Source organism: Papio anubis, chromosome 1 (genome assembly GCF_008728515.1).
Source record: "Papio anubis isolate 15944 chromosome 1, Panubis1.0, whole genome shotgun sequence".
NCBI classification, from domain to species: domain Eukaryota; kingdom Metazoa; phylum Chordata; class Mammalia; order Primates; family Cercopithecidae; genus Papio; species Papio anubis.
The window spans coordinates 127,833,884-127,860,648 of NC_044976.1; the positions used below are offsets into that span (position 1 = coordinate 127,833,884).

The 26,765-nt window shown below is 42.5% G+C and overlaps 1 protein-coding gene across 2 annotated transcripts; it reads right to left on the reverse strand.

The window, feature by feature from the left end:
• Positions 1-274: 274 nt before the first annotated feature.
• LOC101015409 (ETS translocation variant 3) lies at positions 275-17,631 on the reverse strand. 2 transcript variants are annotated; one of them, XM_003892851.3, is made up of 5 exons: positions 17,361-17,631; positions 15,331-15,389; positions 14,493-14,730; positions 13,138-13,253; positions 275-5,038 (listed from the first exon to the last, which is right to left on the reverse strand). In XM_003892851.3, the coding sequence occupies exons 2-5, from the start codon at positions 15,374-15,376 to the stop codon at positions 3,903-3,905; spliced, it is 1,536 nt and encodes a 511-aa protein (XP_003892900.1). In that variant the 5' UTR covers positions 15,377-15,389; positions 17,361-17,631; the 3' UTR covers positions 275-3,902. The 2 variants fall into 2 exon arrangements, with proteins under 2 accessions (XP_003892900.1, XP_009182160.1); XM_009183896.3 differs by having other exon boundaries at positions 15,331-15,386; positions 17,361-17,474.
• Positions 17,632-26,765: the final 9,134 nt, after the last annotated feature.

Genomic DNA, 26,765 nt, shown 5'->3' on the forward strand with positions numbered 1-26,765 from the left:
CTCTTAAAGAATCTTCACAATAATCTTGAGATGGAAATTTCCACCTAACTTGGGTCTCTGGCTTCAGTTAGTTTTACCTGGTAGCAGCCATTCATTCAAGAAAATGGAAAATCTCCAGAACTGTTAAGAACCTATTTCCTTACTATGTTGGTACCTGTACAATAGGAATAAAAAAGCACAAGGGTGGGTGAGCGAGGACAGACTTGGCAAATTCTCTGGCGTGACCACCCCAGCACAGTGTATGATGAACAACAAAACCAACTCTCAGCAAACATTACTTAAAAGTATTTTTTTATTTAACTTTAATTTCTGAGGTAAAATACTTTTTTTCTTTCAACTTCCATAACAAAATACAGAGCTATCAGATACCCCTGGAAAAAAATATGTATATTATACATATATTTCTATAACATTACATCATATATATAATATATATGCAAAAATTTGAAGACTTTATAGAAAGCGGAACATCTAAAAGGCACTGCACAATGGAGTTAAGATTACTTACATTTTATGTACATATACACACTTTACTCTGCTTAAGCAGGTAACTAGTGAAGTCACCGTTCACATGTAAATGTCTCATTCACAAATCCCTGCATCACAATTCTATAACTCAAAGAATGCTTAAATACCTCAAAACAAATTAACTGGTAACTTTTTTTCCCCCTAAGAAGAAACCAAGAATGGAACAGTTCTTGAAAGACTGAATCAAAGTTGTCTTCTAAACAAAATAAAAATGTACGTTCCATTACTGTTTACCAAACAAAAAGCACAAACATTAATTATGGAATAAATAAAAAACAAGGGACAAACAGCCAACTGACTCTATCCACTTCGTGAGAAGTGATATACTTCAACTATTTTTTTAATGCTTCTGAAAGTTTCTTGGCCCACATAGGACTAGGGTGCAATCATTCCCTGTGTTAGTGAGTTGGGTTTAATGCAGCTTCAAAATTAGGGTGAAGGGACTTGGTGAAATGTTTATATTAAATATTTCACTCTTACCCATTCTTCAGGAAAAAAGGTGAGCTCAGCAAGGCTGGATGCCCTTAAGAGATACTTACTGTTTTCTTTTTCTATAGCTAAAAAAGCAAACTTTACACGAAGAAGCTCTTGATTAATGAAATTTCAATAGATTTATATTTGCAAAATTTTAAACATTTGGCACAGCAAAATTTGGAAAAAATGGGGGAGAAAAAAATATGTCTGGTTGTTTTCCCCCTTTTTCCACCTGCTGCTGGACAGTGATGAGATGCTCACAGAAGAGAAAGGCCTGGCTTTGCACCAGGCTGGCGACAGGTGCTACCAGGAGTGGGCTGAGGGGAGAAAAACTATCTCCCACTCTTTTGTCCCAGGCAATGTCAATGACCTCCACATTCCCTGGTCCACTTCCTGAGCAACCCCAAGTTCGGCTCTGTATGAGGACCCTCCCCCACCAACCCCAACCCCAGTGTGCAGTGCAAATCAACCAACAATTTACTGGTGGAATGGCAATCAAAGGAAACAGTGAAACACCAAACAATTTCTTAAAGCCAAAAAATATTTTTCATGGAGTTGAACATTTTTCGAGTGTGTTGTTTTTCAAGTGTAAAAGCAGTGACGTTTTGTTCAAACAGAAGCAGCATCTAGGAATTAATTCTGGCACTTGGGTTCTAGGGGGTTACAGGTATGCATCATGGATTCTTCTCCCTCTTATTTAAAAAGGCCTCGTGTTTCTATTCCTGAGTTCATACCAACACCTGCTGGCTCTCCCCTCTAGTGGACAGTGGGTGGCCAGCCAGCCTCCCTGGTTAGATTGGGCAATGCCAAGCAGACATCCCTCATTCACCTGCTGGGCTTGCTTTCTGATTCAGAGGTAAGTCGACGTGCAGAGAAAAGGCAGCCTGAACGGGGAGCCCTGTGCAGCCTGAGTTGCTGGGGACCACCCTCTCAGTCCCGTTCCTGGGGAAAGGCAGGTCACTCCATGGAATTTGAATCAAACAAGGGGGAGGACACCTGCCAAACAGTAGTATGATGGACTCAAGTCATCCCAGGCCATCTACTGTCTCCCTCACCACGTTAACCTTTTCTGAGTCCCTCCCTCTCTTGTCTAAGCAATGTAGTCTAAAAAGGAAAAAACACCCCCCACCATTAAAAGACAACCCTCAAATGTTACTCAGTATATAAAGTTTGCTTAGGCTAAGGTGGAGTCAGGAATGTCTCTAATTGCAGACACCATCCCTGTGCCACCCTTCCTCTCATCAGATATGGAGTGATTTCTTCTCTCCCTGCTGCTACGCAGATCTGAGCCTCAGTCAGGTACTGATGTACACAACATAGGCACATGTGCACACACATAGAAGGTGGGCTGCTGCTTCTTTCTCTCTGCCCCTAGTCCAGGCTCCTTTGCTTCACGTAAGATGAATACTTTCCCATTCCTCTGAAGTTGCTGGAAGGGAATTTCCTGGGAAGAAACAATTCCTCACTGCCTACAAACTGGAGTCTCATGTGGGATAGTCAATTGAACATGAGAATCAGAACGATCTGGGCAAATGGGTATGGCAAGAATGGGAACACCACAACAGGACAGATGCCAACTCTTTCATTCATGCCAGGCCGTTTGGCATCTGGTTGCCTTCTGTGTCTTCTTTCCACCTCTTTCTTCAGTCTCAACATCCACTTGTACCCCCAGCTACCTTCCATGTTTCCAGGTATCATCGGCTCTTAACTCCCATAAGCCTGCCTTTTGGCTACCCATCCCAACAATATCAAGAGGGAATGACTAAGTATCAGCTAGAAACTTAGCCATGTCTCAACATTCCTGGATTATCTGAAAAGCTGTCCATGCCCTTTACAGGTTTATGGTGACAGACCCGTATCATCTTAAAGTATGTTCATAGTTAAGGCTTGACTTAAGAAAATAAGAGAACCAGACATAATGGAAAGACCTCTTCAATAATGTTGTCACGCCTCTCAGTGAATCTGCTCACAGTCACACTTTGGTTTGGCTCCCCAAACCCACAATAGAAAAGGAAAAATGAATACTTTTTTTCATTTGTTTTGTTTTTAAAGGCATTGGGTTACTTCCTCCTGCCCTCTTTTCTTCCCTGAACAAGAGTTTACAACTCCTCATGGCTTCTTAATAGGTGAAGTAGGTGAAAAGTCTGAGAAGCTCACAGCAGGGCTTGCTGTCTCAACTATGCAGCTGAGAGGCTGCCAGCTCCTGTGCCTTCCCAGTCCCACTATAACTGGCAGTACGTTTGTTCATGTTTCCTGAAAACATTTTCTTTAAAAAGGAAAAGAAAAAAAAGCCAAACACCACCAATCCAAAAAAACAAAAAAGGGAAGAAGAAAAAGAGTAACATCTGAACATTCCCCAAGCCCCACCCCAGTAAGTCTGAGATTATCTTATTCCTCCCCTGAAATAATATAAAGAAGCATTTCAGGCAAAATACTTAGTATTAATGGTGTCTTACTGCCCAACCTCCCAACCATGCCCTTTTCCCTTTTATGTATATCTCTTGGAGCAAAATAAATTCATTAATGGCTTTCCACATATAAATACAATAGAAAAGAAAGAAGTCTGGAACCTGAACTATCATGGGACCAAAAAGTATCTTGGCCTTTTGGGAGTTTCCTTGTCAGAAAGTGTAAGCCTCAACAGGAAATAGAGGCTCCTTCTCCTTTGAGTTCAGTACCCTCCCTGTGTCCTACTCACCAGGAAAATAAGTGTGTTCATATCCCACCTAATTTACAACAGAAGATAACCCCATCCCATCCCCAAAACATAAAAATACAAGTCTATGCCCCCAGAATGATCAAACCAGTTTAACTCCCTCCCCCCTACCCTGAACTCTTGCTACATAAATACATGTATGTATTTGATTATAGTATAAACAGCTCCTAATCCACTTCCAGTTCTAAGCATCAGCTGCTGCTGTTGCCAAGCCCTGGGGTCCTGACCCATTCCAGAGGAACTTGCCACTCTTGCTCAGCTCTCGGGCTTCAGGATCATCATTCCAGCGCCGCTTCAACCGAAGCTTGGGGGGCATCAGGGCATCTTCTTTCTTCTCAGGTGCACTGGGCTCTTTGCCAGGCCTGTCCTCACCATCTTCAGTCACCTCCAGAGGTTCTTCACTTGGGGTGCTAATGGGCACAGAGGGCCAGATGGGTGGTGCAGGACGGGCAAAGATGGTGCCTTTTTCTTCCTCAACGGTCCTGCTTGGCACAGTGCCCTCTTCTTGAGTGTGCTCCTCCTTCCCTCGTGCTGACTGCCTGAGGCTCTCAGGATCCTTTTCAGAGGCAGGTTCCACCTTGATTCTTGGGGGAATAGAAGCCATGGTGGGTGCGGTGACTGGTGCTGACTCCTCGCTGCTCTCAACCCTCTCCCGGTTCTTCCGCCCAACTGGTGGGGGCTGCAGCTTGATGGAGAACTGAGTTGACTCCTCAGGATGCATCTGGCACTGCAGTGGTGGAACCATGAGCCCTGGGTAACGGGGAAAAGTCCGAGGACTCAGATGGTAGTTGAACACAGAACAAGCTTGAGAATGAAGGTAGTGTTTCATTTCCTCAGGGTTGAAGGAGAAGCAGCTGCTGCTGGTGAAAGGACTCAGGCCTGGTGATGGGCTATAGGAGAAGATGGTGGGAGTCAGGGAGAGGGCTGGTGAAATGGGGACATTAAGGACACCTCCGCGGCCAGGGATTGGAGAGACAGCGAAGGGACTGTGGGGGTCAGGGTACATCCCTGGCCTAGCAAACAGAGGAAGCATTATGTCAGGCTTGCGTTTCTGATGGCCAATCCCTCCTCCGCCAATGGCATTCCTGGAGGACATGGGATCCACAGCCCGGCGCCAGTCAGCAGCTGAGCCATCCTCCAGCTCGGAAAGCTCAGCCTTTCTATCAGTACCATTACTGGACTCCTGGCCAGAAGCAGTTAGGGAGCTAGCAGAGAACCGTCCCGGCTGCACATCACTGGTTGGAGAATGGGTGTCCAGAGGTGGGAAATGGAACCGGGAAGAGGCTGTTGGCACTGGTGGCGCACTCTGAGGAACCACACCTGTGATGGTGGAAAATACAAAAGCCTCCATCAGAGGACTGCTCATTCATTATCATCACTTACGCTAACTAAGTGCAAAATATTTAGTAGTAATAGGAAACAATCATTCCAACTGGACTGAATCCCATAGTTCTCCAACTTCCTAGTAACTACTGTTCAGCTGCTTCTACTCAATTTGTCATCCTTTTCTAGGCTCTTTACTGTCTTCACAGTACTCCTTACTGTCAAAAACATTGTAATTGCTTATCCATATTCTAAAACCTAAATTCCACATGGCAGGGACTTCCTATTGTTCACAACTGTACACCTCGCAGTTCGGGACTTAACAATTAAGAAGTACACAATAAATATTAAGTGGAAGGAATGAATGGGTACAACAGCCTTCTCTGCAACTCTAAATATTGTGTATATATTACCTGTTTCAACTTTTAGCTCTGCAAATAGTCTTTTCTTATTTCCGTAATTTTGGCCATATATATATATTCGTGTGTGTGTGTGACGAGGTAGAGGTTTACTGAAATATAAACATTCAAGAACATTTAAGATAGAAAATAATAACAACATATAGATACTCGCTACAAGAGGACTTCTGATGTTTACTCACTGCCTAGACTACGCACATGCTATCACATTTTTCCTTGTTGGAATAAAGATATATTTCAAGATGGGATGTGGGGAGGGGACAGAGCTGCTGTGGCTGACTGTACCTTCAAAGAAGCTCTGCTTGGGCCAAGGCCCCATTCCTGGATACACCGCTTGGCCACATATAAAAAGCAAGCAAACCAAACAAAACTGGAAATGACATGCATGTAAAGTAATGCCTTAAAAACTCAAAGACCCTGTACCTGACATACACAGACCATATTTTAGTAAAAACAGCTTAATTTTTAAAAAGGCTAAACATTTGTTAAGGTAAGTTCTTATTGCCAAGTGTTTTATCATTCCTGATATACAATAACTACTTCACAGAGATTAAAATATTTTTCAATCTCTCCGAATCTACATTCCTCTAACAAATTCTACTGAATGATCTCCATTTGCAACCTGCTTTTAAACATTAAAGAGGCTGGGAGAAAATCCAGGACCTACTATTCCTTCTTCCAAGTCTGCTTACTAAAATGTAAAGCTCTAAGTGATAACATACACTGTGCTATTTATGTCTAATTTTTTTTTCTTCTCTTTTTTTTGAGACAGGATTTCACTCTGTTGCCCAGGTTGGAGTGCACTGGCACCATCTTGGCTCAATGCAACCTCCACCTCCTGGGTTCAAGTGATTCTCGTGCCTCAGCCTCTGGAGCAGCTGGGATTACAGGCATGGGCCACCATGCCCAGCTAATTATTGTTGTTTTTAGTAAAGACCGGGTTTCACCATGTTGGCCAGGCTGATCTCAAACTCCTGGCCTCAAATGATCCACTCGCTTCAGCCTCCCAAAGTGCTGGGATTACAGGTGTGAGCCACTGTGCCCAGCCCATGTCAACTTTAGTGGCTCATGGTTCTCAACTTCCCTCAGTGGTCCTCCTGATGAGACATGAAAAAGGTATGCCATCTGAGGCCTCAGGAACCTGTGGGTTCCTGGGAAGTGTCAGCAGCTTCTAAAACAGTATCAGCAGGGTTCTGAGGCAAAGATGAATAAGGAAGAAGGAAAAAGGGAGAAGAAAAAAATAGAAAAAACCCCCCAAATTTTAAGCAAAATATAGTGATCTAGAAGTGGAAACAAAAAAGGCACACAGATATGGTATGGTTAGGAATTGCTTCCCATCAGCTGGTGCCTTCTCCTCTTGGTCTAGCATACTCTGGAGTCTGCTGGTATTTGTAAGACTGTAGCTTTCTAGGTACATGTGACTGAATAACACTATGACAGAGCCTCATTTCCCAAACTAATGTTCCACAGAAAACTGTTCTGCAGGCCCCTTTTTTTTTTTAAGCATCTGACTGAGAGGGCAGGATGTCTGGCTTCCTAGCAGGAACCTTCATAGTGTCAGTGATGAAAGAGAGAATTAAATACGGGTGATGTTGAGAAAGGCAAGAAGATTTGTGTTCAGAAGCGTGCCCAATGTCACACTGTGGAAAAGAGAGGCAAGCACGAGACTGGGCCTAATCTCCGTGTCTCTTTGGGTGGAAGACAGGCCAGGCCACTGGATTCTCTTACACAGATGCCAATAAGAACACTGATGGAGTATTTGGAGAATGCCAAAAAGGACATCCCTGCAACAAAAATGATCTTTGCCAACATTAAGAAGAGGCAGAAAAGGGTAGACTTGATAGCGTATCTCAAAAAAGCTACTAATGGGTAATAACGGGACACTGCCGTTATTTATTACAAAACAGAAGCCTCATGACTTTTTTATGTGTACCATAATTTAACAGATCTCAAAAACCAGAATCCACATCATGAATGACTGACAGAATTATTTTTGTTGGGCAGTCTTGATTTAATTAAGACTGATTTGAGGTTAGATGAGTATGTTTGGCTTTTGGAATTTTAATAGTAATTCCGATTTAGTAAATGCTCTCTATCACTGTTTACCCCTTCTAAATATATGACTGGACTTCATTAGTAATGTTCAACTTTTCACAAAGATGATGAATGCCATCTTAAAACCTATTGGAGAATGGGTTTTATATTTAGATTTACATAACTGGTTATGTGAATGTATTTAAATACTGGGGAAATTCCTTCACTGTCTCAGAACCAAGCAAGATTCACCAGTGTTTTATGTTCATTTGCCTCTTAAAGGCAAGGGATGAATATAAGGTAGCAATGTCTACTTTGTATTTTTGGCCTTAACAATAGCCAATCTAATTAGAATTCTCTGTATCTAAAATGATTCCTTTTACTTATTGAAAGGCATTTTAGTGGGTTTATGTGTAATATCAAATAAAGATTTAACATTTCTCACATTTTATAGGTATTCTATAGGATCAGATGCTTATTAATTCTTTACTATCTAATTCAGGCTAAGTTATAATTTGGGATTGTCTTTAAGCAGCCATTCAGAAACATAATACTGTAGAACTGCTATGTATTTGTGATTGGAAATGGTGCTTTTGCCAACTTAAAAGGAATTAAGTAGAGGAAATATACACAAATTTAAAAATTATGCATGATTATAAAACTTAAGATAATTAAAAACAAAATCACAGATTGAAAAAAAAAAAAAAAGCCACTGATTTCATCTTAAAATTAGGAAGAACAGAGGGATGACCTTGCAAATGATTTGAGTAGAGCCAAGAGGGTCCCAGGCCAAATGTGTGCTTCTATTAGCCAATTATGGTGGCTACAATTCTGCCCTTTTTGATTCTTTTGGATCTTGACTTTTAATTAAGAGTACATCTACTCAAAAGCAAAAAGCCACTTCTATGTACTCAGAAGAATGAAGTCTGTCCTGCCCCGATCCTGACAGTATCTTCTGTATCTTTCCAATGTGCAGGGAAAGGTCCTGTCTCCTAAGCAACTTAGAAATGCTTGATTCAATCTAGTTTTTTTTTCATTGTTTTGTTTTTTTGAGACAGAATCTTGCTCTGTCACCCAGGCTAGAGTGCAGTGGGGCAATCTTGGCTCACTGCAACCTCCAACTCCCAGGTTCAAGCAATTCTTCTGCCTCAGCCTCCCAAGTAGGCGGGACTACAGGTGCGCACCACCGTGACTGGCCGGTTTTTGTATTTTTAGTAGAGATGGGGTTTCACCATATTGGTCAGGCTGGTCTCGAACACCTGACCTCGTGATCCGCCCACCTCCGCCTCCAAAGTGCAGGGATTACAGGCGTGAGCCACCGTGCCTGGCCCAAAATCTAGTTTTTTATTAAAATAATAATAATAATAATAAACTGGAGGAATCTCAGTCTTTACCTATGTTAAGGTATACTGTAAAGGAGACATAATAAGCAGTATTTTCCTAATGCATTTAGGTGGCATAATGGGAGATGAGACTAGAAGCAATACTGGGAAGGTAGCATTCTGGAACCCTTACCTCTGATTAACTGGAGTAGCCCTACTTTTATATGTTGATATATCAAACCTAAGGTTTTGCTTAGAAAGAAAGTTTGCTGCTAAAAAAGAAAGTTTGAATACCATTGCTTTATAAGACCACCTCCATGAAGTCACCATGAAATTCAAGTACTGTGGTTGAAAAAAACTGGCTCTGAATCTCAGTTCTGGTACCTTCTACCTTGTAGCTTAGTACAAGTAGCACACTGGAATCTCTGACCCCCTCTGGCAAAATGGAATTCATAAGGTCTTCGCCTAGGTTCAAATCTTGGTCCTACCACTTACTAGTTATGTGCCTCTGGACAGCTTACCTCTCTGTGCCTGAGTTTCCTTACCTGTAAAATAGGTCAGAACAGGGCCTATTGTTATGAGGATTAAGAGTTAATATTTGTAAAGCTCTTAGAATAGTACCAAGCATAGCAAATTGCATGTCATTGTTAAAATAATTTTTCTATTAGATAATCATGGTACAAAAATTAAACCATAAAAAGACAACTATCATTCAAATATGGACTATGTATTAGATAACAGCATTATATCAATGTTAAACATCCTGGGTGTGGTAATGTTATTGTGGTTACGGAGGAGAATGTCCTTGTTCCTGGGAAATACAAGCTGAAGTACACAGGGACGAAATGTCATGATGTCTGCAACTTAATCTCAAAAGATTTAAAAAGTATATATAAATAGAAAGAGATAAAGCAAACGTGGCTACAATATTAACCATTAGTGAAACTAGACAAAGGATATATGGGTGTTTACTGTCCTTTTTCCAATATTCCTATAGATTTGGAGTTTTCCAAAATAAAAAAAAAAAAAAACTGGGGTTGGTGGGAGTAGAGAGGCATAGACTGAGAGGTATCAAGTCCATCCCTAACTGGTCTGTCCTGCCCCGATCCTGACAGTATCTTCTGTATCTTTCCAATGTTTCTTATGCAAATATAAGAAAATATTTTAATAATGTATTATATAGGATGCTTTTCATGATAAAATACACAGACCAGAATACCCCAACTGTTATCAACCCACCTCGTAGACATGATCTCACTGGCCTCCAGGATCTAAATCCACACAGCTCTATTTAGAGTACTTATCACGTTTCACATTGCATTAAACCCGGCATATCTTATCTCTCCTGCTAAATTCTAAGTTCCTTGAGGTAAAGAACTCCCATTATCTGTTGAACAAATGAATCACAATCTAGAGGAGGAATATATGATCTATTAAATAAGAGCTAGATTTCAATAGCTCAATCTCTCAGGAATTGTTTCCCGAGAAACTGTTCAATAGATAACTATTCAACCTACCCTGATCAGTCTTTAACTTTGCTGTTGTTTTCCTAATTTTATCGTTTGTAAAATGTGGATATCAAGACATTCACCTTACTGGGCTGAAGAGTTTATGAGATAATTCACAAAACTACTAAGCAAAAGTACCTCCATAAAGTAGATGTTCAATAAATGTTATATTCCTTTGTTATCATAAAGTTAACCTTAAACAACATTTGGCCTTTCTGGTCAAAAAGTTCTTTATAAACTAATGACACTAGTTCTTTGGAGTTGTCTATATCTAGGATGTGAGCAACAAGGTAGTAGAGATAGATGTACTAAAAGAAATGGACACAGTTTTGCTTTCCTTGTGGCTTTTTTGAGACTGAGTCTCGCTGTCGCCTAGGCTGGAGTATAGTGGCATGACCTCAGCCCACTGCAACCTCTACCTCCCTGGTTCAAGTGATTCTCCTGCCTTGGCCTCCTGAGTAGCTGGGACTATAGGTGACTGCCACCTGTATTTTTTGTATTTTTAGTAGAGATGGAGGTTTCACCACGTTGACCCGGCTAGTCTTGAACTCCTGACCTCAAGTGATCCACTGGCCTTGGCCTCCCAGAGTGTTGGGACTATAGGAGTGAGCCACCTGGCCCGCCCCCTTGTGGCTTTTTGATTAGGATCTTGAGCTGGGGTTAAAGATCAAAGTTGGTTCAATTGCCTTCAGGCAGAACAGGTGTGCTGGGCCACTACTGTTAAGTTTCTAGATCGGATTCTTCCCAGAGTGAGGATCCAGGTTTCCTTACCCTGGAAAACCACATTACTTCCTAGGGCTGATGAATGCCCCATTCCAGGTTATCCAAGTGGCTGAAGTTCTGGATTTTCAATAGATAAAAAGGGTAAAAGACAGAAGAACAAGATGAATGAAACACTTTTTTGGGAGCGGGGTGAAGGGGTATAAAAACCAACAGATTCTTTAAAATTGTTGGTATATACATCTAGATTCCCAATTCCTCTAGGCATACAAGGAAGGGGCAAGAGTGAGAAATAGAGGAAGCAAGATTTGAGTGGCTAGAACAGGTCTGATTTCCTAACGCCTCTCCCTCAGGCACAAGGAAAGAAAACAGGTTGTAATTAGAGAGATGCATTCCAATACCCCCCCTTTTTTTTTTTTTTTTTTTTTTAAATGCATGCCCCAGGGACAGGAGGGAGTGGTTACAGAAGGAGAGATGAAACTGTAATGATAGCAGAGTCAAGCTAAAACTGCCCTAACTTGTTGTGTAGTAATTACATATCTGCAATGGATCTCAACATTATGTTCTCTCAGCCACACCCCCACTAATTTTTCAGGTTTCTTCCAGCTTTTCTGAGAAGTTGTATTACTGCATGATCAGCATTCTTTGCCTTAGCATACAAGGCCACAATGACAGAGTACTTACTGACGGACTGGTCAGAAAACAATTAAATACGGCCGGGCGCGGTGGCTCAAGCCTGTAATCCCAGCACTTTGGGAGGCCGAGGCGGGTGGATCACGAGGTCAGGAGATCGAGACCATCCTGGCTAACATGGTGAAACCTCGTCTCTACTAAAAATGCAAAAAAAACTAGCCGGAGGCGTGGTGGTGAGAGCCTGTAGTCCCAGCTACTGGAGGCTGAGGAGAATGGCGTGAACCGGGAGGCCCGGGAGCTTGCAGTGAGCGAGGGTCTCGGCGCCACTGCACTCCAGCCTGGAAGTGACAGGCGAGACTCCCGTCTCAAAAAAAAAAAAAAACAATTAAATACAATCTACAGTAGTCCTTTCTTATCTGAGGTTTTGCTTTCCACTGTTTTAGTTACCCACAGAGGTCTGAAAACAGTTCTGTACAGTACACAAACATATTTTGAGAAAGACCACATTCACATAATTTTATTACAGCATATTGTTATAATTTTTCTATTTTATTATTGTCATTAATCTCTTACTGTGCCTAATTTATAAATTCAACTTTATCACAGATACATACGAGCGGGGTTAAGGGAAGAAAAATCATATATAAGAATGGAGTTTGGTACTATCTGTGGTTTGAGAATCTACTAGGGGTCTTAGAACATATACTGCTCAGATAAAGGGGAACTACTGTATTTTCTTGGGCAGGAGTATGATTTGCATACGGAAAAAAAATCACAAACAAAAAACCACACAACAACAAAGTCTTTTGAGAGACTGCTTTCAACATCAAGAGAGAATATGGGGAGCTGTGATGGAAAGCTATAACCAGGAAAGTCAGGAGGGGAAGCCCTAGTGCACTTAACAGGAGAGAAGGTCAAGTAACCCCAGAATCTTGTTCTCTGAGGATTTGCTGGTGCAGATCAAAGACACTGCTTTTCACTGCAAACATGTGAACCTCCCCCTTCTCTGATCAAGGATGCTGTGGTTTTGATGATATTCACTTGATAAGGGAGAGCTTGCTAGTTTCACAGAAAATCGGAAGTGTTTGTAGAAACAGGTTCCCATCTATGAAAGAACCATTGGGCTGGGTGTTAAAACTGAGTCCTGAACTTAAAGATCATCACAAACCTATGAAACATCATTCCCAAACAAGACAGTGTAATAGTATCTAGGAGATCACAAACAATATGCAGAAAAGGGAACCAACTAAATAAATCAAAGAAATCTATCTTGATACTGCACAGCCTATAACTCTCTTTATGAGTGAGACGACTTGAGCGAGAACACTGAGGTAATCCAAAGGATCACATTATTTTAGTGTTTCTAAAATCTTCCTAAACAGGCTATGTCTTAGATTTGGAGTTTTAAAAATTCTTTTCAATTTGAAATTCATTCCCTACCAAGAGAGTTTGTATCTTACCACTTGACCGAATGTTGATGAACGGGTAGTTGGGCATCACCAGTTTGTTGAAGTTAAATTTATAGGTAAATCTTTTCCCTTTTGTTTTATGAAGGATCCTCTTGTTGTAATAGTATCTGTAAAAACAGGAATGCATGTCAATTTGTCTTGTAGCTACTGACAGCTTTCAATACATTTAGGTAGCCACTGAGACCAACAATTCTTGCTCTAAGTATTACAAAAATCACTACCAATCTTTTGCAGCCTGGCCCTCCAGGTAGATCTAGGAGACCTAAGAGCTTAATTTTCTTACTCAATTTTCAACTGAGCTCCAGTTTTGCCGAGAGCTTTACAAAGACAACTTCACTTTAAGATTGTGAACACCTATCCTAGCTCCAAACATTTTCTTCTCCATCTCTCTACAATTTCAATTCTATAGTCCATTTCCTTCTGGTTGCACTGCATGTCACTAACTGCTTAGTTTCTCTTTTTGGTCTTGTCCAGGTGGGGGCAGACAAGTCACTAAGCGGACCTGATGTGGTTAGTCTGGAGGCCTAAGCTCAAAAGATAGACAAAGGAATGTAGAACTGTTTTATGGTGGCAGGTCAAACAATGGCATGCCCTGATCTGGAAAACAGCAGCTAGTGTGGCCTGCTTCACCTTCAAAGACTCAAAGGGATGTGAAAGAATACAGCAAAGCCACTGCACAGATTTTACATTTCAGGTCAGGAGAACTTCAATTATCTGGAACCTTTAGTCTTACATCTATGCAGTAGCAGAGGTCATAAACTGCCTTCTAGCCCCTTGAGGGCTAACGGGCTATGAAATTTAAGACTGACAAGGGGAAAAAAGAACCAGAGAAAACTTAGAGTGATCAATCTTTAGACATGTTGCAGCAGGCTATGGACAACTTGAGCTCACAGACATAGTTCCTGAATAGATAGGTCAGTATCATTGAATCTTCCTCCTGTAACTTGCTTCATCCTTTTCTAAGTTTCTTCCAGGGGAGCCCAAAGAAAGAAATTCTGACAGATTCTAATAGAGAAGTCTAAACTAATCCTTTGGATTATAAATGAGCTCCAATCCATGTTTCACCATATACTCTCGCCCACTACAGAGCAGAATCGGCTGTCTGTCAGGATCCAGTGCCAGCCACATTGGAATTCCCTCCTACATATAACCAAAGATACGCCTTTTCTCCTCCTGTGCCTATGCTACTCACATTCAACAGCTCTTCTACTCCCACTTTAAAGTGACACATTATTCACTAAGATAGTGTAGTCTTTTATTACCTGATACCCTTTTATCTAGCATTCACTAAACAGCTTAGTCTCCTTCCAATCTGTTAACACAGATTTGAGAATCCTTTCCCTTACCTGAGGGCCCGGCTCAGCTTGTCATAATTCATCTGTGGTTTACATTTCCTGCGGCCCCAGAGGCGGGCCACCTCATCTGGATCCTTGATGACAAATTCCCCGTACTCTCCCTGCTGCCAGGCGATGACATGGCGGAACTCTTCCTTCTGCAGCAGCTCCAGGATGAAGTGCCACAGCTGGATCTGCCGGGAGCCTGGGGACGACTCTGTTTTGTAGGCCCAATCAGGAAACTGATACCCTTTCATGTGAGAAGGTCAAGATTAAGCTAGTTAAGAGCTAGGTACATACATACCAGCAACCCCAACTGCACATTCCACTGCTCTGAATCTAGAGTGCTTTGCAAACATGCTGTAAGTACTCTCAGTCAGCTGGGCCTAACCACAATGGGGAGAGGAAAGCACATAGAAGTCACCTATCCTTGTGGCAATCATTAAATCTGATAAGAGTTGGGCAGCAGCAACCAGATGTCCTAATCTTACCATTTCATACATTACTAAATCTCACACCTACTTTCTATGAGGACATGAAAGTGCTAAAGGGAACAAACAGGAAAGATAAACTAATGTTTCAGGAAAATACAGCTGAAAATTCCTTTTCCCTAAGGTTGGAACTGTGTCTCTAACAGCAAAGAGACTCTAAAGCTTGGGAAATGGGTGTGGTGACCAGACATGTTAAATATACATCCACAGGAAACAAGCCTACAACCGTCCTGCCAGTATCCACCTAGCCAAGAGGCTGTCAGTCATGGTCTGACATTTGTGAACATAGCTCAAGTTGAGAGAACAGGAACCACTGAGGGACCTTCCAGGTACATCAGAGATGATTAACTTCTGCTCACCTCCACCTCCTTCTGGCTTTTCCACGATGCTACAGCCGGCTTTCATTTTCACCCTCCTGCTGAGAGACACAAGCCACACAATTACTCTAAGATGCTATTTTATTTAGTATCCTGTCAAAGTTTTCTGGCAGTCTTTCCCCAAACTTCCTTTCCACTGTTCTTCTTTCCTTATGCAACTCTCTTTCTTTCAAACATGTCACCTCCAAACTGCTACTCCCCAAATTATCAAATGATGGGCCTCAGGTCATCAGCTTCAAAAGCCGTAATTATCTCTCACCTGACTTTAAACCACAAAGTGTAAACACTGTCTTTAATATTTGCTTTCCTCCTCCTGACCAACCCTTCAAATGTACAAAAATAAAAATAAAAAAGGAGGGTACAGTGAAATGGGTCCAAAAACGCAGCCAAAACAAGTCAAACAGTTTGTCTTCTATTACTAGACAAGCCCACATGCCAAGATACACAAGCCTGAGTTCACCCAGATGTACCAGTTTAAAGGGTGAAAAAAACCCAAATCCATCTGATTCCCACTCAAGAATGAACATCTGATTTTGATTTATTTTGCTGAATTATGTGAGATGGGAGAAGGAAGATTCTTCCCAGCCAGAAACTGCTCCCTCCTCCTTGAAAAATACCCTGGGATACAGGAAGTAAACACATCATATGTACAGTTACTCCATACAAAAAACACACACAAACTCCCAAAAAGTCTTTGAGAAAAATTATACATTTTCTCCATTTAACAGGAAGGGGTGAAAAGCAGGCATTTCTGAAGCCCTTCTGGCCAGTGAGTGGAGGGAGTCTTGCTGCGATTTGAATTCGTTCCATCCAGATTTACAGTTCCTCAATAAATTTCCTGTTCCTCCCAGCAAGCAGCTTGTGTCAATCACTTAGCAAAAAGGAGGGAGGGGTGAAACTGCCAGAGGGACATGGAGGCAGGAGAGGGCAGATCTACCCACGCTGTTCCCCACGGCGGATGACAGGCCCTTAGCATCCACATTAGCAGGAATCTGGAGAGAATGCAGGTGCCTAAGTGGCCCCCGGGTAGGGACAAATTCCTTATCTTGGAAATCTCACCTAACCTAGGATTCCTCTAGATCTTTTGAATATTTTTTCTCACCAAACACATTAAGGAGACCAGCAAGTGTCAGTCTACAAAACTACTAGCGGCCGAGGACAAGATAAACACCCCAAAGGAAGGAGAAGACAAACAGACAAGGAAAACACACACACACACACACACACACACACACACACACACACACACACACGAGATATACAATAACAAGGCACCAGGGCTGAGGCAGGAGCTTCCTCTTCCATCTTAGTGACAATGAGGGAGGAAAAACACGAATTTCCCCACTGCTCCAGGAAGCTTCCCTGGACTCTTAACTCCTAGGATGCGCTGTCGGATCGTGAGGCCTTTTACCCTGTCACAGAACTCCCTCCAACCATCACGACTCTGGGGTTCAAATCCCGTTGCAACGATGACCTGACAAGGAAGCCCTCTCTTGACACTCCAGCTCTCCAATCTTCCCCATAAAAGTCCCTTTCCCAGGAGCCCTGAGGCGCCTCTGCACGCCTTTCGCATATTCACTGCAAGGACACTTCATCCAAGCAGGGCCACTGGTCTCAACTCTGCAAACCACAGGACCCCTGCCCTTCCTCTGATCGCGACCACTCCCCGAAGAGTGCGGCATGCACAGTCTGGCGCTGCGGATTTCCCGCAGCAGCTCCGGGTCCTGGCTTCCACAACCCCCAGAACCTCCTTGCCATTCACCTCCCGGGCTGGACCTCCCTTAACCGTGGCCTCAGGGCTGCGCGGGGCCACCGCATGAACGCTGACCTGGGTCCCTGTCGCCCCTCAGACAGACACGGGCTCCCACCCTCCCCCGCCCCCCGTACTGGGTGAGGCCCAGCTGGGTGGGTACGCGGCCCGGCGGCCGGCCCCGATCCCAGGGACGCCATCCCCGCCGGGATCCCGGATCCGACCCAGACGGCCCGGCGGCCGAGGCGAGGCCGGGACTCACCTCTTCCCGGCACGGTCCGTCTTCAGTCCGGTCTCCTCCGCGGCGTCTCCGGCTCCTCCTCATCCACCCCAGCAGGAAGTGACCTCCTCGGCTGCTTTCGTCACTTCCATCCTCAGCAGAAAGGGCGGGGGAGGAGGAGGCGCCCTCCCGCCGGTTCCCAGCCTCACCTCGCCGCACCCAGCCGCGTCTCCCTTTCCTTTCTCCTTTCAGCAGACGCCGACTTCCGCCCGCACTCCGCCCCCTGCGCGCTCCTCCCGACACGCATCCCGCGCATCCGCCCCGGCGCGGCCCGTGCGTCACGCTGCGGGGGCACGTTACGCACGCTCGTGGCGGGCGGCCGGCCCGGCTCGCTGCTGGGCCAGGGTCCTGCAGACGCTGAGGGGTGACGCGGCGCGAGAGGGCGCTGGTTTGGTACATGCTTCCCCCGCGAGTTCCGCGCGGTGAGGCAGAACGGAATTTGCGGGGCGAGGCGCTGCCCCGGGGTCCCACTTCCCGAGGGGAGGGGACCTTGCAGACCCCACAGGAAGGCCCAGGCGCCGGGAAACAGTCTCTCCCACACAACAGAAAGGCGGCCAGTCTTTCTCCAGAAAAGGGCCCTGCCACCTCCCAGAGAGGGGATCCCTCACAATGGGAAGACAGGACCCGCAGACTTCAGACGCAGTTCCCTACTCTTTAAGAAAGGGCTCTTTCATATACGTATGAAAGAAACCGCAAAGCGTTCTCTGAAGCACGTCGCTTTGGCATTTCCTGCCCGGGAAGACTGGGGAGCATGACCGCTTCCCCGCTAGTTCCCACCCTACTGCATTTAGTCTTAATTCGTCCCAGTCTAAGCAGCTTGCAAGTCCTCTCCCTAAGTCATTAAAACTCGTGTCCCTTTTGTCTTTTACCTTTTGTTCCTGCTCGGGCAATTACAAATATCTGTCCAAAGCATGTTTTTTTTTCTTTCTTTCAAGGCTAATTAAGGATAAAGAATCTCAAGCAGTTCAGCTTTATCTCCAGTCCCACCCCCGTAAATCTGAGTGGTGTCCAGGCATAGTTTCACTCCAGAGGCAGAAGAAAGGGAGGAGTGAGGATCAGTAAAGGTTAAAGAATTTAGAATACGAGCGTGGGGGAGGTGAAGAAGAGAGATGGGATTGAAGGAGAATTGAAGATCAATTTTGATCAAATGGATCAAAACTTTGTTTTGTACCTCTGCTCTAGTAAGACCTTTGCACCATGTCTGCCACATGGGACTTGGAAATATTAGTTGTTACAAAAATTGCTTCCAATTTTGAATGTGCTACTAGTCATTGTCTAACTTTTGATAAATTAACTAGTAAATTGGCTCCCTCTGGCCTAAAATTACCTTACCTGATTTTTGAAAAAGATAGCATTGTTATATCTTTTCTAGTTGAAATTCCTGCTCTGTAGGTGAACAAAATAAGGAGTGGAACTTAAACACCATAGAGAGGGTTACCAATATCTGCAACTAGTCCATTAGCTCTTTGTAGGAACTGCCTATATATTCTTTGCATTTTCTGCATAGTACCTAGAACAGCAACTTACATGTAGATATCAGATGTTTGCTAGAACATTCCTTTAAAATAATGGAGTTTAGCTAAATGGAAATTAAGTCCTTGTGCCTTCATCTACTAGCTTTGTGACCTTAGTTAAGTGACTTCTCTGTGTCAGTTCCTCATCTATGTGAACATAATACGTATAGTATCTACTCGTGATTGTTATTAGATGTGTTAATACATGTAGAGTGGTTAGAACAGAGAATGGTATATTTTAAATATGGCAGATGAAAAATGTTGGCAAAGATAATAATCATAAGAATCATTCTTATGAGAATTCTCAATTTCCCATACCACCCATGCAAATCTTAGTAATTGTTACAACTCAGAAACCAGGGTGATCGGGAATGAGTAGTTTCTTCTGAAAGTCTGAAATTGCTCATCTTTGGCTCATAGCTCAAGTGGTTATGGTTAGAGCCAGCACGGTTGACTCCAAGAATCCTGTGCTCTACAAAGGGCCGGGAGTGTAGGGACTCTTTCTGCATATTTTTACTCAGGCCAGACTCCTAGGGTTCTCTGCTGCTGCCTCTCTAATTAACGTCACAAAAGATGTCTTGAGTAAATACAATTAACAGAGATAAACAAGTCTCTACCTGGCTGGAGTCTAAATTGATATATTGAGAAATGTTTATATTCCAGCAGAACTCAACAGTTTTTACGTTAAGAATCTAATCACTGGCCTGAAACTCAAAGAGGTGAATTTGGGTTTGATGAAGGAAACTGGAAATTCCTTAATAATTAGTGGGTCTCAATAAATGAGTTGTGGCTGGGATCCTCTCCTGTGGTGGTAGGATCTGGGGACATTTGGATGGCTAGGGACTTCTGGCCCAGCATACCGAAGGCGCCTATCCACTGTTTGCTTCACCATGGCACTGCTGCCTTCTCCATCTGCTGCAAACAAGTTTTCAAAACGTGGAGACTTTTCATGTTCCTGAAATAGGGAGAGCATGAGCTTTCTGAAAAGCGTGGGGGTGGAAACACTTAAGACACTTAGCATGAAAGTCAAGACAGGTTGTAATCGCTCTTGAATTTCCACTTGCTCAAAGCTGTCTTTGTCCACTGACATTACCTTCCTACCCTCTTCCCACCCATCTTTACAATTGTTCCATATGTCTAGGATAAGTTTCTGTTCTAAATCTCATGCTCTCAATTCCACTGTCACCACAACACAGCCATTTCTTTGCTTCTTAAAAAAAGAGAAAGGAAATAATTTTTTAAAGTATTTTTCTTCGGAAAAACCCTTTCTGGATTGTTGTGTGTGAGTGTGTGTATTTCTTCCCTGGCTTGTGCTTCTTTATTGCTCCCATTTTCATTTATATTCTCCACACCCTGAACTAATCTGGACATGTATATGATGTAAATGCTTTCCTCTCTACTCTTGTAGTAGATGACTGTCTTGTTCTACCATCTGTGTGTCACAGAAGTATTTGTTCTTCCTAGTGTGTTTGTCTTAGATTGCAGGCCCTCGGGGGTTGCAGCCACAGTCAGTAGGTCCCCACACTGCCCAGAGTAGTTCCCTGTCATCATTTGAGATGTCTAATGATGATAATTTCCTTCTCTGCTATCATGTATGCTGATGTGCTGATGCTGATGAGACTAGCTTCTGTCTCCTCCCTCAGTCTTCACTAAGTCTCCCAGTTAAAGGCTGGTGACCTCTTTCCCCCAGTTTGTTTTCACTAAACTGGGATTCAGAAGACCTGAGTTTCAGTCCCAGTTCTGTCCTTTGCTAACTCTATTCTCTGACAAGTCACTGACCTCTGAGGTCCAGCCTTCTCATCTCTAAAAGGGGATGCTACTGGTGTCCCTGATAAGGACAGAAATGTAATGGCAGCTGTGGAGCACTTGTAAACTCTGAAACCCTTTACAAAGCTCAAGGATGCAGATTACGCTTGCTGCCATCCCAGACCTCGCACTATTCTTTAGTATCAACAATTCAAACTTTACAGCAATTTTCACCTCATTTCACAAACTTTGAGTGGGGATTTAATGTTTTAGATTTGGGTAAGACTCTAATTCTCAGGACAAAATTCTTTTTTATAATTTAGGTTCCGGAGTTTCTTATCTAGGCACTATTTTATGAAGCATAGCTTGAGGCGATACATTGTAATCACTCTGTGCTTCAGTTTCGCCATCCAGAAAATGACCATAATAAGGATTTCCAGAAGGAAAAATAGTATAACATTGAAACATTATTGATGAAGTAAAAGAGTGAAGGGCAAATATGAAATTGATTTATTCTCACCCTTTGTGACTCAGTTTCCCCTTCAGTAAAGTGAAGATAAATTCTTACAAGAAAGAAAACTTTATTATTTGCATTTTACCACACTGGACTCCAGTAGCTCATAAGATCTTGTGTTTTGGTTTATTTTTCCCATCAACTCAAGGTCGTTGTGAGGATAGAGGAATTAATGTCAGTAACATGATTGGGGATCCCCAGACTAAAGGTTAAGTGAGTCCAAAGCAGAAGTAACTTTGCCCAAAGTTACAGCTCAACCAGAAGGAGCAGAGAGTCTGGCTGTTTATGTAGCAGTGACTTGGGGACTCAAGGACTCTCCCCAATTCCACGTCCATGGTAGTCCACAAATACCCCTTCCTCTCACTTCCCTTTTTCAGGTGTTGGTTCCCCTCTCTCAAATCAGTGCAATGGAGAGGGTAGTGAAAGATCACGAAGGAACAGAATGGGAGACAGGATTAACATGAGGAAATGACCATTTAAGCTATTTTGCTGACCCTCCAACCCCCACCCCTGCCTTCCCGCTGGCAGCCCAGGAGAAAGATTCCCCTGACCAAATGTGACTGTCAGAATCTATATATTTCTGAAGGCTTGCTTATTCCAGGAAGCCTGCTAAGTTAATTGGAGCAGAGAGCTAGCTGCTTCTGGTGTTAACCTATCTAGGGTGTGTTTTCCAAGGCCTGGCATTTGTTCCCCACACTTAACAATACCAGAAACTTTGACCTGTTTACCACATAAACCTTTTTGCTTTCTTTTGTATTTATTCACTGTTCATATCCGGCTCTCATTGTGTTTTCTTTATGACTGTCCATATCATTTGTCATCCTAAGAGGGCAGAGGCTGTGCCTATCATTATATAGTGACCAATAAAAATGATAATCACTGTGCTAGAGACATAGGGATCATAGTCTAACAAATGCCAGTAATGGTTGTAATGAACAATGGAGTGAGTCTTCAAATCAAGTTAATTAAGACTATCTCTCTAAGAATATTTTAGAATAACTTTGCTTTAATAATTACCCATGTATTTATGGACTTGTAGAATCTTAGAGATGGAGCAAATGTCAGAGGTCATCTATCTCATCCTGTCATGCAGTTGTCATCAGCCTTTCCTCGAAGTCTCATGATGATGTCATTACTTTGCCCAGCAAACTAGTCAGTGTTTTTCATCATAAAATATATCTACAAAGAGTATATAAAAATGTATATGGATCACTTCAGTACCTACTGCTCAGGCAAATAATAAAAATTAGCATGGCCCAAATCTTGAATTTCATCCAAGTTCAATGCTTAGATCACCCTAATCTGAGAATGTTCTTATATGGAGCTGAAATGTGTTCCGTGGACTCTACACATGACTCCTGCTGTGGTGTTGTGATTAAATTTAATGTAATTAAATTTGATGTTTCTTCCATGTGACAATCCATCAACTATTTGAAGACAGGTATTATGCCAGAGTTGCCAGAAGAAACATCCTCATCCTTAGTTCCTTTCCTCTTCTAATGTGGCTTCCATAGCCAAACACAATCCTCCACAGACCTGGTCTGACTAGCAAAGTATAGAGTGAAACTTTTCTCTCCTTGATCTGGACTTTTTTTTGTTTGTTTGTTTGTTTGTTTTTTGAAGATGGCCTTGGATAGGATTGACTGTTTCAGAGATGATAGTACACTGCTGAATTGATAGTCAAACTCCTCATGGTTTTCTTATAAGGACTATTAATCCAGTTCTCTTCTGTTAAGTAGTTTTTAAACCTAAATGCAAGACTTTACATCAATTACATTAATTCCTGTCAATTTTATTTTGTTTGTTTTGTCTGTTATTCACTCCAGCCTGTCTATATCATCTTAATTTATTACAATGTGTTATTGTATAATTTGATAGACTACTTGGAGCAAGCATGAAAACAACTTCTATGGAACACATTAAAACACCAGTGTTAAATTATCCCAAACGCAATCAGATATTTTCAGAATGTTTCAGAAGTCGCTGCAGGATGGTGCAGTGTCTCATGCATTATTGCGCCTTTGATCTGTGGGATGCCAGTCACTCGTGTTGCAGGTAATGAGATTCCAAATAGCAGAGTGCTTAGTGCATGAAACTCTGGCAGAGAGTTAAAGCCACTGTGGAAAGCAGAGAACATCAAAGTAAGCTAGTCATTATGTTGGCAGTGGGGAGAGGGGAGTGGGAGTTCATGTACAGTAGTTGGAAGTCATAAGGAACTGGGAATCTATCATATTTTGGCATCAATTCAGAAGGCGGAACTTCTAGATACATGTATTGCCAGGATATTTCTCTCAACAATAGATTATTGTAATGGGCTTGGCTAATGTGCTTGCATTAATGTGTGAGGACTGGGTTCATTGGCACAATTTTTAAAAACTCACCATCATGATAGCAACAGTTCTTGATTTCATAGCAAAAATTTGGGCTGCCAATACTTTAAGGAAAGAAGAAAAACTCAAAACTTGTGAGGAAAACGCCCTAGCATGCACCTCCTTCCCCTGACACTTAGGAAAGCACCTGGGGCACAGAGAACAGGCCCTGCAGAAGCACAAACACACACAAGTGCCATCTTGTCCAGCTTCTCCATTATGCAGATGCTGGTTGCAGACCAAGTCTTCTCCTGCCCCTGCATGCCAGTCTGGTCCAGAACAGCACTAGTTTCTCTTAAGTTCCTTCTGGAAAATATTTTTCCCTGAGACTGCTCCTAAAGCCTTGAAACACACGTTGAACCTGAATGTTTTAATTGAACCTCATTACTTGAACTGTGTGTGTGAGGCATGGGTCCCTTGGGTCTGAAATAAGGCTAGAGAAGACTCAACTCTCAGTTACACAGTTTATCTTATGGTGCCAAAATACACTGCTGCTGGGAACTCAGTTACTTGTGGGAACTCAGTTACTTGTGGTAACTGAATTTTTGCCTCCCCTGCTTCTCATTTACTCCACATAATTTGCACCTTATCTGCCTGAGTCCTCTCAACTTGATGCCAAGAGAGAAGTAGGAATTCAATGTGAATTATGAGAATCTCTAACATTAGGAGGGTAGCCAGAATCTGGGGAACAACCAACTCAGTTACTCGCCCTCAAAACCAGTGACACTAATTAGTTAGGTACTTGGTTCTTCCCTATTCTGTAGATTCTGTAGAACATGGAAGGTCAGATATGTGGGGTTTCGTGGAGCAAAAGTGACTCATACTAGAATCCAGCAGTGCTTTGTGTGGATTTGTGATTTGCTTCCTGAAATTCCACAGAACTGAAATCAAACACCATTTCAAACAGTTCAATCTTACAGTTACTCGTGTATCTTTATTTCTCAGTTGAAATTGCTCTGAGCATATCAGAGCATTATGGGTCTATTGGCCAAGTTCACTAAGATCATTCTTTTTTTTTTGGAGACAGGGTCTCACTCTGTTGCTCAGGCTGGAGTTCAGTGGCATGATCTCAGCTCACTGCAGCCTCGACATCCTGGGCTCAAGCCATCTTCCGGCCTCAGCCTTCTGAGTAGTTGGAACTATAGGCATGCACCACTCACAACTACACCTGGATACACACACACACACACACACACACACACACACACATATATATATATATATTTTTTGTAGAAACGAGATCTCACTGTGTTGTCCAGGCTGGTCTTAAACTTCTGGGCTCAAACAGTTCCCCCCTCCTTGACATCCTAAAGTGTTGGGATTATAGGTGTGAGCCACTGTGCCCAGCCAAAATTATTCTTTATTAGAATAGAAATGGCTTGGTAATATAAATACTTGCTGACATACCACCTTTGCTAGTACCAACAGAGCAGAAGGGCTGCCCAGTTCTGAAAGATGTTTTTCTAGAAAATGCAATAACTCCTTAGATTTGTATAATTATATTTTTCAAAGTATTTTGAAAACTTTAATTATTAATTCATCCATTATTATTTATTCATTCCAGAAAAATTCATACAGCAGCTACTGTGTGCCATTCACTATGCCAGATTTTGGGGAGACAAAGCTTACAGAATTTGGTCTCCTCTTATTGTAATAATAGTTCTATTAGCAATACTCCCTGCAATCATTTAAGGTGTGAACCATAGCTTTAAATAAAGTTAAATATTAAAGGTGTTCATATATTATGCAAGCCAAACATATGAACAGAGTAAACATATGAACTGACTTTAATGTAATCAAATATAACACAAACAGGTTCATCTAGTTCATTGAATTCTATTTGTGCATTCTTTTAACAGATACTGGTTGAGCACCTACTATGAATCAGGCACAGTGCTTTGCTGGGGGTACACAGATGATTTTAACACTGGTCTCCGCTTCAAAGAGCTAATGGGAGAGGTAGACGCATAAGCAGACAAATATGACCCAACGTGGGAGCAGAGTGCAACGGTTTGTTAACCTACCCAGTAGTCATTCCCAACCCTTTCTGGCTACCAGAGCCCTCTTCCCATTATAAAAGTGAGAATGCTTTCCTAGCTTTCCTTGTAACCAGGAAAAGGGCAGGTTACCAAATCTTGTTCAGTCTACTGGAAGGATTTTAGCAAAGATTTTTCACCTGAAAACAGAGAGGAACTCCTATCCCCGAATCTCCTTCTGTTATGGGCTGAATCATATTCTCTTAGAATTCGTTATATTCAAGTCCTAACTCCCGGGACCTCAGAATATGACTGTATTTGGAAATAAGGTCTGTAAAGAGGTAATGAGGTTAAAATAAGGCCATTAGGGTGGACCCTAATCCAGTATGACTGGTGTTCTTATAGGAAGAGGACATTAGAATATGGACATTCAACAGAGGGAAGACCATGTTAGGACACAGTGAGAAGAGGCCATCTGTAAGCCAAGGTGAGAGGCATCCAAAGGAGCCAATCCTGCCAACACTTTGATCTTGTACTTCTAGCCTCTAGTATTGTGAGAAAATAAAATTCCTGTTGCTTAAGTCACCCACTCTAAGGTACTTTGTTATGGCAGCTTTAGCAAGTGAATATACCTTTCCTGGTTTTAAATGTTGTCACGTAAGTTGGAATGGCTGCAGCCATCCTGCAGAAGGGCCGAGAGAATTGCAGAGATGCTGACTTAGAACACTGACATCACTAAGCCAACCCTCAAATCATCTACTTTCAGACTTCTTGTGAAGAGACAATAAGTCCGTATTGTTTCAGTTGCTTTAGGTGTGGGAGTTCTGTTACTCACAACCACAAGCATCCTAATTGATACAAGCAAGGATAGAGACATTGTGGTATTGCAGGGACACCAAGAAGAGGTGTCCAGATGAAAATTAAGCTTGGGTTTTTAAGATGTTCAGCAATTAATCAAATGAGGAACTGGACAAAGGGCATTTCAGGCGAAAGGGATAATAACAAGAGCAGAGAACACCAGATATGTGAGAGAAACTTAGTTACAAGCCTTTGGGTGCTATAGGAGTTCAAGTGTGGAGCCAAAAGTGGCAAGAAATGAGGCTGCAAAGGTTGGCAGGAACTGGATAGTGGAGTGAGGCCTCAGTTGCTGCTAAGAAGCTGTGACTTTTTCCCTATTGGCTTGTCAGAATTATGTGAACGGAAGATAAATTTAAGGGGTCAAAATTGGAGGCAGGATTCTAACCAGAAATTTTATGAGCATTCAAGAG

Excerpts from the sequence above, each read along its gene's own strand:
- LOC101015409 (XM_003892851.3), bottom strand. The coding sequence starts at position 15,376 with ATGAAAGCCGGCTGTAGCATCGTGGAAAAGCCAGAAGGAGGTGGAG. Across the intron at positions 13,254-14,492 it reads AAGCTGAGCCGGGCCCTCAG|ATACTATTACAACAAGAGGA; the intron begins GTAAGGGAAAGG and ends CTGTTTTTACAG. Across the intron at positions 5,039-13,137 it reads CATCAACATTCGGTCAAGTG|GTGTGGTTCCTCAGAGTGCG; the intron begins GTAAGATACAAA and ends CCACCATCACAG.